At 41.2% G+C, this 20,399-nt stretch overlaps 1 protein-coding gene across 2 annotated transcripts in view; it reads right to left on the bottom strand.

The window, feature by feature from the left end:
• The window catches only part of dlc1 (DLC1 Rho GTPase activating protein), a 124,531-nt gene that overhangs the window by 99,117 nt on the left and 5,015 nt on the right, over nucleotides 1-20,399 (bottom strand). For both annotated transcript variants that reach the window (XM_033623813.2, XM_033623814.2), the window contains exons 3-4: nucleotides 12,137-12,271; nucleotides 11,436-11,549 (exon numbers count right to left, since the gene is read on the bottom strand). In XM_033623813.2, coding sequence (XP_033479704.2) covers nucleotides 11,436-11,549; nucleotides 12,137-12,271 — 249 coding nt within the window. The remainder of the gene's footprint in view (nucleotides 1-11,435; nucleotides 11,550-12,136; nucleotides 12,272-20,399) is intronic.

Genomic DNA, 20,399 nt, shown 5'->3' with positions numbered 1-20,399 from the left:
AGTATCAGAAAGAAGAACTGGTGTTGATAAAATGCTTCATGTGTTACTGGAAATGTATTGGTTTTGAGACAGATTTATAAAGAGCAAAATGGAAGTCTGAAACTTCATTTCATTTCATACATTTTCACAAGCAGAGAATATGGTACTGATGTTGCTTTTTTTCCCTCCTGTTTTGACTTTCTCTATACAAGATAGTTTAATCCAGATAGAGGAGAATAACGTCACACACAAAAACACAATAAATGACACATCAATCCATCACCCATTACAGGTTATTCAGACAAAAACAGGCTTTTCTGTATTATGCTACACAAAGTAGCTCAACAAGTGGTTTTAAAAATGTGGGATAAAAAGTTTGAAAATAGATGACAAAACCACGCAGGACTATTTCCTTTCTTCCACCCCCATCTTATTACACAGATGAAGAGACAAAATGTGTCACCTGTTCCCACTCACCACGCTGAATTTGTGGCTTATGGACCACAGTTAATAGGGATAAGTCTTATGATCCCGACTGCACCAACAATGCTGGCCAGTGGATTAGCCGCTGACATTTTTGGAAGAAAGCAGAGAGTAGGTTAACAACACAGAGGGATTAGACTGTCCTCTGTAGAAGACTGTGGTGGCCCCACAGCAGTCCTGTGGCAGACACCCAGCTTATTGACTTACCAGAAGGACCAGTGGGCGAGACTTTGCTGGGTCACAGTTTTCTGACATTTACTAAAGAATGCACACTCTTGACTGTCTACCTGAGAGGGTCAGCCAATCACTGACTGCTGGGTAGCCTTACAATGAACAAACTCTGTGCACATGTACAGTTTCACATGCCACAATAACATGCTAAGCTCTAAATATACAAAAGAGACCCCTTTCATAAATAGGTTACATTCAGACTAGGGTTGGAGCAATATACCAGTTTTAAGATGAGATGATTATCATTCTGTGAAAATCTCATACCGTTGCAACCCTATTCTAAACACTGGAAGATGTGAAAATCTCATGTCATGATTATCCATGCCAAAATATTTTTGATTTACAATATTATCACGATAATTACCTAAATATACTTGGAACTCTAAAAACACACTGGAAACACTTTACCTTACATTTTGTTAAGAAACAAATGTGCTTATTGTATCACAGACAGGACTAACATCTTTTTATTGGAAAACCCTTTTAGTTAAAGACAATCAATCAAATCTGTTTTTGCAAACTGTCTTTTATTGTTGGTCGTCCTGCAGTCTTTTTGGGTGCTGCTGGACACAATATTCACAATTATCCTGATAATGGAAATTCACCACAATCAACTTATTTTTGAGTGTTTTCTATCGTGGTTGGCGGTTAAATCGTATATCATCCAACCCTACTATATTCCTTCCTTTGACATTAGAGGCACAATGTGTAAGATATGGCTGGAATTTTAGTTTAAATATTAAAAAAAAATAAACTAACATTATCAATAGAATGTTAAGAAGTAACAGTTTTGATGTAATGTCAAAGATGTCTATGTATTGTGATGCAGAGATTCATTCATTCATTCATTATCTGTAATCGCTTATCCTGTCAGGGGTCATGGGACCTGGACCCTATCCCAGCTGACATTGGGTGAGAGGTGGGGTACACCCTGGACAGGTCGACAGACAAAAAAACACACTTGCCGGCAAAGGAAAAAAAAGTGATTACAAGGGGCAAAACAAGTGTAAACACTGGCGTGGTTTTCCATGAGTAAAGGCAAGTTAAGAGATCAGGTTAGATGCTGAACTTGCAACATTTCTTTTAGACTGGGAAGTAACATCTAGGCACACATTACCACCTGAATAATGTGCCAATAGCAGGAAACACTGTATTATTGATTCCAGACCAGATTTTTGTTGGTCATTGGTGTAATTACTTTCTGCTGCTTCAGAAAAGCAATACGCCAACAATGTGCCAACCACACCTCAGACCTACACACCCATTGGCACACAGATGGGCACAAGCCCATTTGCTACTTAAACAACATTTAACACTGGCTGTGAAAAACTGTCGGTCTGAAACTAGCAATGACAGTTGCGCTGCACTGTGCTTCACTTTGTGCTGGGGAATTTTGCATATTCTTGCCCTTCTGTTTGTAGTTGACTTTTTCTTTTAGAACTGATGACTGTAAATTTAAATTTTATAGAGCCAATAGAGGACCAGTGAAATACTGGCCCTTATTTCTCTGGAGCATGGAGTCATGAATTACACATTACACCTTTAAAGCTGAGGGCAAAAAGGATTAACTTGGGGAGACACTCGCCCAATTAATCATCTATGCAAGTGTATATTGGTTGAGGTAATGTAACTTCAAGGCAAACATGAATGAAAACATACATTTAAAACAAAAATGTGAGCACATGCCCAAGCCAAATGTTACAATCAAAACTAAGCCACAAGCCTGAATAAGCATTGCTTAAATTGCACCTGGTTTTACAATGAATCAATGAATTCCTGTGTACATGTGTGAGCATCTTCGAGTGTGTGTGTGTGTGTGTGTGTGTGTGTGTGTGTGTGTGTGTGTGTGTTTGCGCACGCTTCTGAGAGTGCATTCAGTTTGTTTGTTCCTTCTGTGATTTATGGCGCTTCATTATCAGCGGGCTACAGGGGTGTTGCCAGATGCTTGCATTATCCAGTCATCCTTAAGATTTACTGTCAACAAGTTCCATCATCCTGCAACTATTCCCTGCACTTTTTACTGTCTCCTTATGTAATAGATGTGCGCTACGCTTCATTGACTAAGTGCGTGCCTTCAACTCTACAAATAAGTACTCGATAGCAACAGACACGGCAGAGTGATGTTTTCATGTTGGATGAAAAACTATGATTCATTTAAGTAAAATAAAAAAAAAGTGTCAAAGAGCATATGGAGCCAATAAATCACAGTGGTGATTAAGCTGATGTGATTTAGGTGATTGGAGTATGTTGTCATAAAAATAAAGAGAGAGAGTTGCCAATGAGCACAGAGGTGTAAACACAGATTTATGTGATGTTTGATTTCCACAAAGATGCTTAAACAGAAAATGTATTCTGTGAAACAATTAAACTTATAATATCTTAAATCCATTTTGAAAAAATGTACAGTATGCACACTGAGTCAGGCTGATACATGTGGATTAGGGCCATGATTCTCTGGCCGAGCCTGATCAGAGACAGAAAGCGCAAGAGAAAGATGGAAAACAAGAGGAAGAGAGAAAGAGAGGGGCTGCAAGGCGACTTGGTTGACAGTGTTTCCTCTTGCCTCCCCAGCAGAGATGTATGTAACATGCAGCAAAGACCAGTGATCATCATCTGCGTGTCACATCGCTATGAACTGCCGTGCGGACAACACGCACCGTGGGATGCCTGCTCTGCCAAACCTGTCGTGCATGAGATGACAAACTACTGAAGTAAGGAAAAGAAGGAGAAGTTGTGTGGAGAAACTGAGCAGGTTCATGTAGGGTTGGGCCTGATTTTTTGGGCCGAATCAGAGCTCTTATGTGGATAAATCTCATAATGACACGGTTGTACTTTGTGCTCTGGTTTGTTTTGGATTTTGTTTACTACAAAAATTGAGCAATATATGTATTCATTATCTCCCTCTCTCTCCTGTTCTTGGAGTGCTTTATGCAATGGCTATAGCCTTGAATCCACAGGAAAAACAAGATTTCCTTGTGGGGGTTGAGGAGAAGTTCATTTTCCACATCCTGTTCCAAACACAAGCCTTCTCTTTTTTCTTCCCCTCTTTTTTTAAACCACCGCAGGTCCGTGTTTGTCTCCTTGTTACAGCTGTGCTCAGCAGAGGAGTGACCTTGGGGACAATGACACCACACAAAGCGGCTTGCATGGCCATGACCAGAGCCACTACTGGCACCCCTTGTCAGACTGAATGGCGGTTGGTTTCATAGCTGACTGACTCATTACGGCTTACTACAGTCTTCAAGCCAAATATGTGGGTGGAATGTAGGCAAACATAATTACGCCCGCTGCACATGGTGTTGACTATTGACCAAGGACGGGAATGAGAGAGAATGTGAGCAAATGTTGAAAGATGAAAAAGGCAGTGAAAGTAGCAAAATATGAAGTCTTTTATCTGTGTGGGACACTGAGGAGGTGTGGTTTGGATAAAGGATGTTTGGGGACTGTGAGGCTGCCAAACCGGAACACGGAGGAAGGACAGAGCAGAGATCTGCTAGTGACCTTAGCACGCAAACCACAGCACTTCTATTGTCCACAAAACTACAGACAGATAAAGACCTATGTTCATACATAACCGACTGACAGGCAATAAAGTCTTTCCGTTATTCTGAAATAAAAATATCTCTCAATCAGTCATCTCTCCAAAAAAATCTCTTGAATCCACACATGAAAATTCTGGAGTTTGGAAGTCTGGTACTTTCAGAATTCCCTGTCAGATAGCGGCAAAACCAACTAAGGAGATGACAGAAGTTGGTTTTGGAGCGCTGTTGCCGTGGAGACAGAATACAGATCCAAACAAAGGGTCAAAGGTTGCCCTGTTATGGAATGTTTACCAAAGACGACGAGGGCAGGGTTACCATACAGTGTATGTGCTAAATTTAACAGACAGCCCTGGTCTGTGCCTTGTTCAGTGGGGGGCTCTGAGTATGTCTTGTTGGTGGGAACACTCGGCACTGAGGGTGACTGATATGTTGTTTCCGACTGTAACATTCAGAGGAAGGTGGTCAGGGGTCAGTAGCCTCCACCCGCCTCTGTGGCTTGGCACATCCTCTGCAGCCACAGAGCTCTAAAAATAGTCACACAACAAATGGCTCTCACACTACACATAACTTCAGTTTATCACTGCAGATTATACTTACAAAGCCAAATTAATAACAGCTAATACTGCCATGACTGTCAAATATACAAATCCCTTGATAAAATAAGTACAAAGCTAGTACTACTCAAGACTGAAATAATTACACCAAAGAAGGAAATGTGTGTAATTAGAGTCAACACAATTAGTCGGCTACAGTGGTTCACAAACCTTTTACACTGCATACCTCAGAAAATATTAGGCTCTCCGAGTACCACCACTATGATCAGCGTCACAATACAGTAGCCCAGGCCTACCCTCAGCTAAGGTCAGTTCATGCAGGACGCAGGTTTATTCCTGATTACTCCTGCTGCCCCCGCGACCCAGCCCCGGGTAAGCGGATGAAAATGGATGGATGGATAAGGTTATTTATTATTAACTGTTGTTAGCCTCACTGTACAAAGGGTATTCATCGGATGTTGTGGAGACTCCACTAGCACTGCTTAAGTAGCCACGAACATTTGTGCTCAGCTGATTGTCGTCCACTTTAGTTTTGAGCAGGGCTACTTGAAATATTCTCAGCCTGATCTGCACTTCTCTTCCTAGTAGTTACCGCTTGGAGCCATAATAGCAGTGTCATTTTATTTTGCTTATCTTGTCATCACAGTCGTAACTAAATACTGACGTATGTGCAGCCTACGTGTCAATACATTCTACAAAACCCATTTTTAGTAGAAGCCCCGCTGTTGCGTTGTCTCGCATAACCTGTGTCTCTGCTAAACGGTTGCACTTGAACACGCCGCAAGGACTACAGCCAATGGCCAACTAGCATGCTGCTCCTCTGTGAGAGGACATAACTCTCCATAGCAGCAGGTGCCAGTTGTCTGTATTCATTATTCAAAAAGGGAGACTGGAAGAAAAACAGAAAGAAAGACCAGCAGGATGAATTCAAGACATTAGTTAGCACAACAACACAACACAATGTTGAAACAAAGGATATTTACCGTGCACTAACAAACAATAACAAACAATTACAAACCTTTATTGACAAAGAGCCCAATGGCTAAAAGAATAATCTTATCTGATAGAACAAGCTTGTTTTGTCCTCACAACTTTGCTATTTGTTTCCTTTCCTCACTTCCATTTCACTTCTCCTGCACCGACCTGAACTGTCAATCAGACTGACATCTCTGCTCCGATTCAGCATACTGAAGTGGCCAAAAAAAAGCTGACAAGGACTTCATAGTGCCAATGGTGCAGGACATACCACAAAAACTAGGGAGACAGACACTCACTGACAGCCTAACAGTGATGGATCAATTGGTCGACCATCAGCCTGGTTTGTCAGACAACACAAGACATTTGATGACATCACCTTGAACGTAATTTTTTCTGTTTGATATTTTTTGACACCAAAACATTAATCAATTAAGAATCAGCAGATTAATCAATAATCTTGATAAAATAATTTGTAGCAGCCCTAAATATAATACCCAGCCAAATGAATGGATACACATCAGTTTATAAACCAAATAAAAGCCACCTGTTGCAACACAACAATGCATGTCAAATAACATTGCAAGACACCTGCTACACTGAGCAAGTAATAGAAACCTGCCAACAAAAACACTCTGGGGCAAAGAATAGCAGTTCCACCATGAGAAAAAAACACCTGCTGTGGCACAACATCCGCTATGTTAGCCCCACACTCGATGCAAGAATAACAGCCACCTGCTGAAGGCTAACAATAGCCACCAGCTAAGCTAGTGAGGAGCCACGAATCTATTCACTTGAACCCAATGCCTTATCCTCAACAGGGACTGAATGATACTGTACATGCCAAGTGAACGTCTACTCATCGCACACAGCCACATACCAGCACTTTTATCACTGTTACATAAAAGACAGAACAGCACGAGCATGTACCCGGTACAATCACACCAAAGTGTTACACTGAGTGCCAGGAGGTGTCGGGGGGACAGAAGGAACACAAATACCAGTTAGCTCTTGCATAATCCAGCATAAGACGGAAAGTATGCAAATGCACAATGATAAACACGACTCACACTGCCTCTACAAACATGACCCATATCAAAATACACACACACACACACACACACACACACACTCATAAATACTCATAAATTACAGGTCTGTGTACAGTACCAATTTCTGTATTGATGTTTCCTTTACAACGCCTTGTGGTCACCACTGGCTTGCCAAAAAGATATATGTTGTTTGCTGTCCTGTGTAAGCTTGCAAATACCTCATTATCAGGACTGATGTCGAGACACGCTCAAGGCAACACATGCAAATCCTAGTAACGAAGCAATGTAACACTGAGTCAGTGATTTATTATCTGGCAGTTTTCTTATTTACAAAGAGCCCCATTCACCAACCATTCTTCAAAAGAAATTTCAAACCCACTTGCGTAGTTTTCACTAAGAATGTGACATTCACTGTTTCCTATTTGGGATTTGTAGGTAAAAACTGAATCTATACACACTCAAGAGCACTCTTGCACACATTATGACACACACATGACAGACTTTTTGTTTTACATAGCATTATGGTCTTTAAAAATAAACACTACACTAACACTTGAATTCCCATCAGTTAATGGGAACCATGCCATCTAATCATTTGTGACTGATTACACTAAAAAAGATCGAGCATGGCAGATAGCGAGAAAGCAACATTATGAGTAAGTTATTAATAACATACATAAATACTGCATGAAATAGTTCAGCTTCCGCCTACCCCCTTCTCTTCCCCCTGTCTGTGTTTCTCTCCCTCTCTCCAGCTCACACACAGCTTGGAAAGTGGCGTAGCGCTCGACTCAGTCCCGACAATTGTGCCACTGTAATGCACAATGTTTGCTGTTTATGGGTCAGGTGGTTGATTAGTGCATGTTTTTAGCATCCCATGCCTCTTTTTTTGTGTGATTGTATATCCACTCCTGACACTACTGAATATGACAGCTCGTTTGGCGTTCATTTTGTGGGAGTCTGGTGCCACGCTCTCTTTTTAGTTGGGCTTTCTTGAGTTAATTCTCTCAACTTTTCCTCTTTACTGTGTTCGTACACAGCCCTGCACTCTCATGCGCTTTTATGGGGATTTGCAGGGTGTTTACCTATGCCTATTAGGATCAGCTGGCATGCTCCTCAATTTATGAGGACAATGGGATTCATCATTATAAGAACACAGGTGCACACAATTCTAGGATGTAAGAACACGTCATGAATCTGGATCGTTTTAAGAAAAAAAGGAAGAAAAACTCAGGAGGACATTTGATTGTTTAGATGTGTGTATTCACTGTATATGGGGTGAACAAATAAGAAGAGTAAAAGGGTCACCTTACAGTTCAAAAGCCCTACAATATATCCTATTACTCTCAAGCTTGTAATGTTCAGTCTTTGTAAATACTGTCAGAGAGGTATCGATTATACTTGATCACAAATTCCAAGGCTGTAATTTGATGTGTATTAGTTGTATTGTGTTCTGATAATTCAGTCACCTCATGTATAATCTATAAAAGCTATCAGGGCTTCAGTATAATTCTTTATATAAGGAGAAAGGATAATATTATTTCCACTTTAACTTAAGATTACACTCACATTAAAAGGGGTAAGAAGGTTACACATTTGCTCTGGGAAAATTTGAGGTTAAAAAAAACTACATACTACCTTCTCTCCTACGTTATTTTAATAACAAATCTATTTTAATATGTACTTTGTCATCTCTAAAACACAGCTGTGACGTCTGCTTGGATTAAAACCTAAACCCTGGTTCTTCTTCACATCTGCCTTGTGTTGACATCATTTAAAGGATTTGTATTGTCTAGCTAAAAAGATTAGGTGGGCACCCCAACACTTTGAGTCTGAAAGGACTCAACAGTCCCTTCAACTATTAACCACTGAGAATCCCCTTCATGAAGTCATCATCTCTTTGGCCTTCAATCAATCACCCTGCAGGGCCTCCACTGTAAAAAGCCTCCTATTAGGCGCAGTGAAAGCACTGTTTACTCAAGCTTAGTGAGTTACCTTGGGTTACTGCAGGAATGGAGGTTGTGGAAACAGTTGGCCACAGACATAATACATCACACATCATGGAGCACGTTGCTCTGTGTCCCTTAAAGTAACCGCCACATGCAAGTGAAATATAGCTTTCCCTTAAAAGCTGTGACGTGCAACAAGACAAAGCAGTGCCAACCAGGAATTGCGAGAGATAATTCAAGAATGTGAGATGTCCTTTTCATCAAGGAATTCTGACGTTTCCACTGGTCGCAAGGTTTTGTTCTAGCTAGATAAGCGAACTGTTCTGTAACAGAAACATCCTGTTTGGCATTTAGGGTTATCCTATTATTTATCACTACATCATGAGATAAAGTGTCTCAGACCAGTTGAAGATGGGCCAGACAGAAATCTGAAAGAAAAAAAAAAAAAAACAGCAAAATTTAAAAAGCCCTCTTGCTGCAGCTCTCTCCTCTCTGTCTTAAGCCCCTCCCACCAGACGACCATGAGCATATGCATGTGCTTCATACAGTAAGCAACCGTTTCCCCAAAAAGCTAATTTGCTCAGCTTCACAATCCCCCGCTCTTTCTCTATGTTTATCGGACTACAAATGAGACAACAGTTAGATAGCTTGCCACCCCACAGTCCCTCCACCTCACTCCCCGCCGCTGTGGACTGTTTCACTGGGAAGAGACCAGGCAGCAGCTCCAAAATGGACCTTCAGTTGGCAGCTGTAGTGGCTCGAATTCAGCCAGCACAAACCCCTCGTGCCAGGTGTCACAGTGGGCTGGTGGTAGGGTTGGGCGATATGTTAAAAATTTCCAACCGGCCACCGTCAGCCCATCAACCGGCGGTTGCCGATATATTCACCTCATGTCAGAAAAACAACTCGGCATCTCGGATCTCCCGACACCACATGAATGCAACAAAAAAATGCAGCGTGCTTTGCGAGCCCACTCATGTCCAACATGGCACGGAAATATCTGTGCATACCGGCAACAAGCACGACAAAAATCGCCAAAAATGAAACCAACCGTGATGGACTCAGCCAATGGGCGATTGGCGATATATTCGTCCAATCGCCCAAGCCTAGCCGGTGGCCGGCAGGTTTAACCTGTGTAACAGCAGCAACAGAAAGTTTGCTGATCCTGCAGAGAGTTGTGGTTTTTATGGGGTTCAGTTTCCAAAACTGCCCACTCTCCTCCCAGTGAAGTGGTCTGTAGAGGCGGGGAGGCAGAGGACACACTTTGCTAACAAGAGCTAAAGGCTCACGGCTATGGCTTCAAGTTCATGTTTATGTGACAATAGCTAGAGCCTTGAATCAGAGGGCTAAACAATTAGCAACATTTTATCTCCATCCCTGAAACACTTTGCCGATATTAACATCTTTTATTTGGTTTATTGTCAGATTCTTGTAGACTCACTTTTTGATGAGCCTGTCTTCCTTTTTTGGGTTGCTTTGCAGTGTAGGCAGTTGTTGCCAATACTGGAATAGCAACTTTATATGCAGGATTCTCTGGCACTGAGTCAGTCTATTTCTAAAGGCACGTGCACATGCATCTATCTGACCTGTGATTTACCAAAGTCTCCCATCAAAAGCAGAGCCAAGAGGAAGAGCAGCAGTCTATTTTCTCTCCACATGAATTACAACATGCTTAAAGGTTATTATGGAATTTTTGCCCAGTGATGTCAATATAAAACTGCTTACCCTGGCTTTAACGTTAGTTTTATTTTTATATTTCCATTCAAACAATTGTAAGAGCTTGCTTGAGTGCTAAGTCCACTGGCTGCTGGCCTTGTTCCCTTTGCCCTCATTCTGGAGGCAATAGCAGAGCAAGACTGACAAAGTCATTAAGTGAGCAAGCAAGAGGTTTGAAGACGCACGTCTCACTTGAAGCGTGTCCTTCCTCTCACTCCCCCCTGCCCCGGCTTTTCACCCCCAGACCCCCCCCCCCCCCCCGACCCCTTTGTTGAGACAAAGGGGTCTAGATCTTTGGACCCAGCTAATTATAGAGTTTTAACGTCTGCTTGGCTAAGCCCTAAGTGCTGGGGGACATTCCTACAATTGGGGGATTCACTACAAATGTGTGTGTGTGTGTGTGTGTGTGTGTGTGTGTGTGTCCTCTGTGCTTGCTGTTTTGCTGTTTGTCCAAAGATGAAAAAGTTTGTTTTATTTGAAGCATAAAACGTGTTTAAAGGTCGCTCTGCACTCAGCTAAAAGACTGTGGAAACGAGAAGAACCAGAAACTAAAACATCCTCAACTGTGTATAATTTATGTTTTGAGGTTTCAAAAACTTCCAAATAGATTTGGAGCTCCAGTTTTATCAAAATTTATAATTCCTTTAATTCCTCTGGATCTGGGATAGTTTGTGAAACTGTAAATACTGCAAAAATAAAATTCATACTTTCAAACCTGGCCATTTCAGTTTAGATGAAACACAAAAAAAGAAAAGTAATGGAAGTGTGTGTGTGTGTGTGTGTGTGTGTGTGTGTGTGTGTTCCTGGGGGGGAGGGATGTCTTATTTGATCTCCAAGCAATCATGCTGTTCATATCTGTGGTATAGAAAGTGCAATCTTTCCAGATGTGTCACCTTGTGAGTTGCTGATTATGGTTTTAATGTGCATTGGTGTGATATAGAGCTCCTGACTTACCCCACTCTTAGGTTTTGCTCCGAGGGCTGGTGCAGGCCCTGAAGTTGAGGCAGCAGGAATGTGTGGATGAGGTGGATTTTGTGATGCTGCTGGCACAGATCCTAAATCAAACTCCTACACAGGTAAAAGACAAAGATAACAATGTGGGTATTAAATTGTTGGACATGAGCATTGATTTCCTCTAATATTTTGGTGTTTCTTCATGATGATCAAGAGCATAGACGAAATGCAAATGCAAAGTACACTATTCCTAGTGTCTATAGATACTGTTACGTCTAATAATGGTCACCAGGGGACAGAAATGATTACTGTAGGTGAGGGAAGGTATGAAAAAATTAATTAATGGTGGTAATTTCCACCATTCATTGGCTGCAAAACATTCACTTAAACCCATGAGTACATTATGAGACAGTTGGTTCCTGTGCACAGATATGCAAAGGGACCCACCAGCTCTCCTTTATCAGTTTGTGTCTCCTTGTGGTTGTTCAGTGTCTCTTTGAAGTAATTTTGAGTCTCTTCCTGGTCGATGACATTTGACATTTTGCAAGTGGAGGCCAGGGGAGCCCTTGACACTTTGGGCTCCCGGACCTGTGCCCGGTAGGCCTGTTCAGCAATCCATCCATGCTTGAACGTGCTGTAACACCAAATTTACATAAAGAGTTGTTTCCAATGCAGTAGAAAGGTAACATGCAAGTGTGTACCAGGAGTTGTCGTCGATGGAGGGTCGGGGTGCTGTCCATAGAGGAGGTGGCACTGAGGGCATTCTCAATTTCCTGGTCCAGCTGGTCCAGCTTCATCAGCAGCAACACCATTGAGTCCAGACGAGAATGCTCATGCTGAATAAAGAGAGACAATAAATTTAACTGTTGCACTGAGCTCATATATGTGGAAGGATACTACTATTACAGGATTTTTTATGATGCATCATGGGAAACTTTATTTCCATTTCCATCCTGGGCAACTGTGACCCAGGGTGTCATCCATTAATTGCATGGTTGGTGGTTTGATTCCTGTCTCTTCCTGTCCACATGTCCAGGTGTCCTTGTGCAAGTCACCATACCCCTACTTGCTCCCAACGGACAGGTCAGCACCTTGCATGACATTTCTGCCCCATCAGTGTTTGAGTGGGCGATTGATTTCCCCTTTTCTACCTAATTAGATTAAATTATTCCACCAGTTTCCATCACATCATTTGTAATTGAGGCTGTGTCGATGGAGGTCATTGCACAACAGAAGTAAACTGTGGTAGCAAGATGGCGGCTCGCACTTTTTACCTGCAAAGTTTTTTCTGTTATTACAAATATTTGTTTTTATCCAAAATCAATCACAAACAAACTATTAAAGAGACAACTGCTCAATCTTTTTTTGCAAATGATTTCTGTCTTAATGTCTCTGTTGTTGCCTTCTCCACCCTCTCTTTCCAACCTGTAGAATGTGACACACCCACTGATATTGTCACAGTTTGCACTTCAGGTCAAGGAAAAAATGCTTTTTTGGTTCCAGCTAGGAACCAACTTTTCAGGTTCCAAATCAATTTATCTTTCGTCAAAATGCAAGGCGGTAGAAAGAAAGGTAGAAAAGCGCATAGAAATGCAGTCCATATAGCCCCCTTCCTCAGTTATCTGAGGATGGAGAAAGTGACAGAAGAGTGCCACTAGTGACAGCAGCCAATGGTAATATACTTTGATGTTGGAACAAATGGACAATGACAACATTTATTTTTCATGAATACAGAAGTATCCACTGCTTTGCCTTTCCGCACACACCCTGTGTATTTAATATTCATGTCTTTTGTATCATCTCTGGTCCATTTTTAATCATATGACTTCAGGACTTCAGATATTCTCCCTTTAGTCCTCTAATCTGCAGGTTTCAATTATCCGTTCTGACGCTATGATAACAAGTCTCACACTGACCTCAGGTGGCGTGTCTCCAGTAAGACAAGCTAAATGACATGCAATCCAGCCCACCTTCACACTCCACCTACCACTCTGTCTGTGTTTGCCATCCCTCAATCCTGTTTTGTTTGATGCAATATAAACCCTTGTCTGGAGTTCAAAAACTTATAAAGCCCTTTCTGGAGTACTGAGCATGGTATATGTCTTAATTTCCTTCGGCCTATCTTTTATCCTGGCTCCGGGTGTGGCTCTCTGTCTGAGCTTCTCTCCCGACTAGAGCCCCAAGAAATGACATCACACAGCTGGCTCATTAGTCCCAAACAAACCTTGTTACAATCTTCACTAACAGACCCTGTTAAACACTTTATGAGGTTGAGCTCATGGGACATACAGCCACTGGGATTGTATGTTGGAGCAAAAGGTATACAGACATGCGAGTGTGAGCCTGTTTTTTTTTTTTATGTGCTGTGTGTGTTCCACAGTGTGATATGTTAGAGAGAAATGTCATTGTTTCATGTAGGATAAAGTGCTAAACATCCCCTGTGAAGTGGCTGATGTGGCTCGATATTGTTTCAGTAAAGTTTACAGTGGGTGTGTGCAGATGACAACATTCATATGAGCTGTGACTATTGCTAATGTGCGTGAGGTTGTCAGGTTTATGGATCCTAGATAGAAACTGCATCATGATAAACAAGCTCCAGCCCTGCGCCTGGCTCCCTGCTCCAGCCCTAATAATGTCTTATGACTTGCGCTTACATTTATTTTCCAGTTAGTTCCCAATTAGCCTGTCAAAAGCAGCTCCTATTGGGTTTGCTGAGAGAGCGAATACACATCGAGGGCCATGTGTGTCATGGAAATGTGTCTCACATTGATGCATTCATTGGCATTCCTAGCTTGTGGCAGCACACATCACTACGTTCTGTCTCCTTGGCAAAGTATCACAATGAAACATTGTGTCGTGGTAAAACAATGACATCTTTACGAGGCCTCTCTCAATGAACAAAAGCATCTGGCTCGAGATGGCAATAACAACCACAAAACAGCAGAGGAAAAAACAAGTGCAGTGCATGTCAGGCGCCTCGAAGAGGCAAAGTTTTTTAGGGGGCATTCTGGTGGTTTGGGTGTTCTCAGAAGGTTTCTTTTCTCTCTTTCCCATCTTTTGAGGTTTTTCTTACATTCCTCTCCACTTCCTGTTTTTTGAGATGGGAGACAGTTCCCACACTGTTTGAACTCTTCAACCCCTCCTTCCCCTTTACTTGCTCTCCTTTTACACCCGGTGGCCTGCATCCCATTTCTCAGACCTGTCCACTAAAGCTGTAGGTGGTGGTAACTTTTATTCAGAAAAAAAAAACAAAACAAAACACAACTGCTTGTCATAATTCACACAGCACTAAATGAGACGGATGATCTGTAAAAACATCATATTCCTCTGCCTAGTTTATTGCCTCTTAGTGTTTCTAGTGGCATTACCACATGTGAACAAAAACAACAAACCAGAGCTGAGGAGTCTCGAACACAGCTGTCAATCACTCAGTACGTTTACATGACACTTGAAAAAAACAAATTATTGCCTTAACTGGACAACTGAAGTGCATGTAAACGCCTTACTCCGACTAATATCGGAGTTCTCCAACTCCGATTAAGACACCCAGATAATGCGATTGGAATTCGATTTTCTCCAGCATGTAAACGCCTTAATCAGAGTTAAACTAGACAGTGCATGTGCGCATGCTCCACACCCCCTGCACTGGCATATGACCCCAGAACAGACAAGACATGCTATTGTTGTAGCCCTCCAACAGCATACGGCATTCTTGTCTGCCTCTCAAAATCACCATGACCATGAGGGATAGCGCGCACCTTATCTGCACAATCAGTAACACGTACATTACGTACGAGATGAACAAAGCTGTGCGATTATCCATCTTGCTGTTGTTCGAAAATGCCGGTCTGCCGCCTGACTCCAGTTGTTTATTATTAAGTGACGTAATAGGTCAACCGGAAAGGGGGCCGTATTAACCCACTGAAACGACGCATATCGCCACCTAGTGTTGAGGAGGAGGACATGTTCCTGTCAGTAATTCGATTTTCTCAGTTGCATGTAAACTGGGACAATCGAATTTTGAGCATAGCTCAATTAAGCTGTGCATGTAAACGTACTGACAGATCTTTGACTGCATTCAAACTCATCAGTTCTGACCAATTATGAATCAAGATTGTTACTACATTGAGTATTTCTCACCTCAAATGTTTTTTTACAAATAAGTTTGTGACGCAGCTGCCCTGTTAGAAACACTTGAGCAGAAACAAAACAAGGCCCACTGTCTGCAGAAAACTTTCTCATTTTACAGCTCAACAGTACACTGAACAGTCTTATGAAAACATTTGAGTTGAGAAACAGGCAATGCAATAACAGAATCTGGATTCATATTTGATCAGCACTGCCTAATTTGACAGTTTAACTACAGGTCACGATCAGTGATTGACATGACTGACAGCTGTGTTAGAGACTCCTGGCTCTGATTTATTGTTGTTGCTGTTGTTGCAGCACTGGATCTAATGAATACTAGGGTTGTAACAATCCATCAAACTTGATCAATATATTGATTTAATGATCAACGATCACATTTCATTGATGCAAAGTGAAAACATCGATTCATATCATCTTATTAGAAAGGTTTGTGTCACTGTCAAACAGCAGGAGGCAGATGGTAAGCAGCCCAAAGAAACACAGTGAGGATAAGGTTATTTGCTTGAGAATAAATCAGCAGCAGTGTGGAAATATTTTGGATTTCAGAGAAAATACAGATCGACAGACAGAGCACATGGTATATGTAAACAATGATGTTATGAGATAAAATATTAAGGAAACAGACATACTTGTCGTCTGGTTGGGCATCTCACTCTGCTAACTTCTTGCAGAAACACAACAACATTAGCTGCTCTGTTTCAACAATGTTTGGCTGAAAAAACGTGCATGCAGGCTAAAATTCAACTGAGCTGTTCTGTCTAGAGATGCAGTGACTTAAATCAATGGTGAGTAAGAAGAAATTAGAAATAATAAATGTAATTTGTGAAAGTCTAATTAAAGGTAATGTTAAAGTGCTTAAAGGGGCAAAAAGCGAAATCTTTTCACTGCTAGGTTCGCTGTTGTGCACTGCCTGTAGACCAAAACAAAGTGTGTCATGAGCCACACCTCCCTCTACCTCTGCTCTCCACCCCCCCTCGTCTGTGCAGCCGCAGCATCTCCACGGACTATTACATCCAGACGGTCCCGGTGTTTCTTCCACAGGCTCCACTTCACTCAGCTGCCCGATATACCCGCTGCTTCTTCCCACATTAACCTGAATAACAAACCAGGGCTCGGTGCTCCGGTTGGATCCAAACAGAGAGCCGGGGCTAACGTTAGCTGGGAAGCTAGCAGAGGCTAACTGGCTGTGTTAGCAGCTGAGTGAAGTGGAGCCTGAGGAGGAAGCACCGGTTAGCCCCCACATGAACGTACATGAACGCGCAGACAGACCGGCTTGTAAACAATGGACTGGAGATCAACACAGAGAGAGGGTGTGTGAGGTCATGCTATACTCCAGATGAAATTACACGTCTAGTTCTTCACATAGCAATTTTTTAATTCCTTCAATCTAGAAATGATGAATTTCGCTTATTGCTCCTTTAAACTAATATGGTGACTAGCAAGAAACAGCTGTTTTGTCTCTGAACCTTTGTAGTTATTGTTGAGATGAATTTGATACATTTGTTCAATGATCTTGTTAATCCATGTTTTCTGGCCTTCAGGGATCTGAGCCAGATATATTTTTTATGAAAAAGATTATGGTTTGGGTTAAAATGAAAACATTTCTTCCAGAAAGGTCTTTCTGAAAGAAAGCCCTCAGGGCTGACTCATCCCATGTGTTGTTTTATGTGTGTTAGTGGAGTCAGTTTCAAGTAAACTTTACTGCATCTGACTAGTTACAATTATTTACAATTATTTATGTGCTGTTTTTATTTTCTATGGCAAAAAGCAAAAGAGAAAGGGGTTGGCAGCTTCTTCTGTAACAGACTGTGTTAAATGGCCATACAGTTTCCTCTCATATCAATCACAGGCCACTGAATCTCACTGAATCAAATCGTATCATGGCAGACTTTGTGATATTGGCAAATATTGTATTGCTGTCCAAAGAATTGATACAAGATCATAATGTGATGAAACGAATGATTAACACCCCGAGTGCCACTAGAAGTAGGAGTAAGAGGACGAGAGACATGATCTTTTCACAGTGATGTGTCTAATGTACTTCTCTGTGGATATAGTGAGTTTCAGAAAATATGATAAAATGTTATTTTCATGTAAGCTACTAACTGTATTATTTTCATGTAATCTACTAACTGTATTATTTTCATGTAAGATACCAACTGTAGCTTTAAACTGGGGGTCTCTTTCTTTGCTGAGCTAAACACAGGGTTTAGACAGTGATGCATCAAAACACTGTGCATACACTCATTTAATATAGGTATCTCATTAATAAAAAATGAGCGAAAGACAAGCATTTAATAAATAAATAAACAGAGAGAGGCAGAAAAGGAGACAGAGAGAGCCCTGAGATGATGATAATGTTGTCACATAAATGACAGTTGAGCCAGTTTGGCCCTGAGGTCGGGATAAATCCTTGTTGCTAAAACAAATAAACAGTAACAAAGCCCACTATCAGGCTCTGAAGCCATTATTCAAACCAGATGGGTTTATTTTACAAAGTGAATCTGGAATAACAACACTGGGGACATGATCATTTGTTAGTACAATATCATGTCAGAGATAATTCCAGGTTGCTATTGCCATTGTCCACTAACAGAGAATAACATCAGTTCTATCATTTCCTTCATGATATTCATGAGCGTCTTTTCCTCTACATGCTGAATACAGTATGTTCCCTGCCTTGGGGATGATAATGTTAATTTTTACTGCCTAATTTCCTTTCTGTCCTCATGACCTTCCCTAAGGCATATTTTCTCAGTGAACTGGCTTCATTCTGCATGTAAATACACCCCATGGTGAAAACCCTGTGGTGAGCAGGCAAGCCATCACCATATGGTGGATGAATTGCTTTGGCGCCTTCCACTTTATGGCTGAACTCCTCTGCTTGAGTTCCAGGAGTCTTTTTGTTTCCGAATATTTAATCCAAAGGTTGAAAGCCGTCCTAAGATTGAAAGTGGAGCCAGTGGTAATAAATGCGGCACTGGTTTTCCATGTCCCTGCGCTGGACTGTGATGTCTCGTTTTTGGCAGCTGATGGAGTGACATCAACATTGGTCATGACTGAGAGGGCCTCCAAAGTTTCTATGCAGAATTTATGTTAAACTAATGCAGTGATAACACATGAAAATATCTGGGACTACCCAACTCACAGGCTTTTCAGGAATACAGATACAACCAGCGTGTCATGCCAACACTGACTGGTCGCATTTGTTACTCACTTAGCACCAAAGCTCATGCCACGCTTTCCATTTAAAGAAGTATTTCACTGCTGAAAAGATGGTCTTTTCATAAAACTGGGTTGTCTATGTCATAAAAAGACACAAATACTTTTGAAATTGGTAGAGAATACAGAGAAAAAGGGCTATGGCTATATTTTGCATAAGAGTAGGCTCTGGCAGCATCATGATATTATGGTATACCAGGGTATTTAAAAATCCAGAAGGTATGCTTTTCAACACTCTCAGAAATAAAGTCGCTCATCTTTCTTTAAACTCACTGCATGTAGTGCACAGCAAGTGCCACCAGAGGTCATTCTCTGGTCTGTACTGGTGGAAAAGGCAGCCTGTAGTGGTGGGGATAACATCACAGACCTCTAAACAGCCAGCAAGCAACGGCAGAGAGAAAGACAGAGCGGGAAAACAGCATATTTTTAACATCTGACTCAGTAAATAAAGTGATTATTTTGACCAAACTAGAGCTGGAGATTGTTGGAACAGTAGCCTAACTAAATAAATGACTAACAAGACAAACCAAGATGGGTTTGATGGTTTTTTTCTGTCAAATTTGAATGAAAAGTGATTTACCGTGAATTAACGAGGCAATGAAGCTAGGCGTAATTAAATGAAAGAGAAAAACTTGAATTCAAATGGTGCATGGTTGTGATTCTCTGTTTAATAATGAAAATAGGTGTGAGAAAAATATACATTTCTATTGTGAGTTTCTATTGTGTTTTTATTATCTTATAAAAGCTGAGGGAGCTTGGGAAAAGCAGCTAACTGGGTGGTCGCATGTGGGGGGAGACACTACTACTGTCATATACAGTATACCCTGGAGAAATTTTAGGAAGGTATGAACGTATTAGAAATTAGATAATTACAACATTTGAAGCAAGAAATAGACAACACAGTAATAGAATCTTTGTTAATATTTGCCTTTTTAAGTCTCTGTTTACACAACACAGGAAACAGTATGGTGCCCACTTCTTTTTCACAACTCCTGTAATACAGCCAAACTGTGCACTAAAATATGTTTCTATAAACGTTTTAGGCAAGAAAATAGACAATTAAGTAACAGAGTGTTCTAGGGATGCATGGTAATATTGGCACATCATCATCGGCCAATATTGGCTTTAAAATGACCTATCAAAATCAGCCAACATGCTTACTCTCAATTTGCACAGTGAATGAATATTACATACACTGAAAGTATTGTATTTCATGTCTCCATCTGCTGGTGGGTCATTGTGATAAGAGTATGCATGAATAATAAGATGTTAATTCCAGTACAGAAGACACTTGATGATCACAAATTAGGGAGGGAAAAAAGGTGGATATATATCTTTATGGGTTATCAGCCGAATAAGTTGTTATATGTGGGCATATATAAAATGCATAAACATATATTTGTTTATATTTGATCAGCACTGCCTACTTTTACAATTTAATCACAGTTTAAGAGAGAGAGCGAGAGAGGGGTGGCTCTTTCGCTAGATGGCACGTTTTGTTATCCGGCAAATGAGCAGGGAGATCTGGGCATTGGTAGGATGGAGGTAAGTTTACTATAATTCATTTACACACACCACTCACATTGTTATGAT

This window comes from Epinephelus lanceolatus, chromosome 3, assembly GCF_041903045.1.
Source record: "Epinephelus lanceolatus isolate andai-2023 chromosome 3, ASM4190304v1, whole genome shotgun sequence".
Classification (NCBI taxonomy): domain Eukaryota; kingdom Metazoa; phylum Chordata; class Actinopteri; order Perciformes; family Serranidae; genus Epinephelus; species Epinephelus lanceolatus.
Note: the sequence above shows the minus strand (reverse complement) of the source record. Positions and strands in the feature narration are given on the sequence as shown.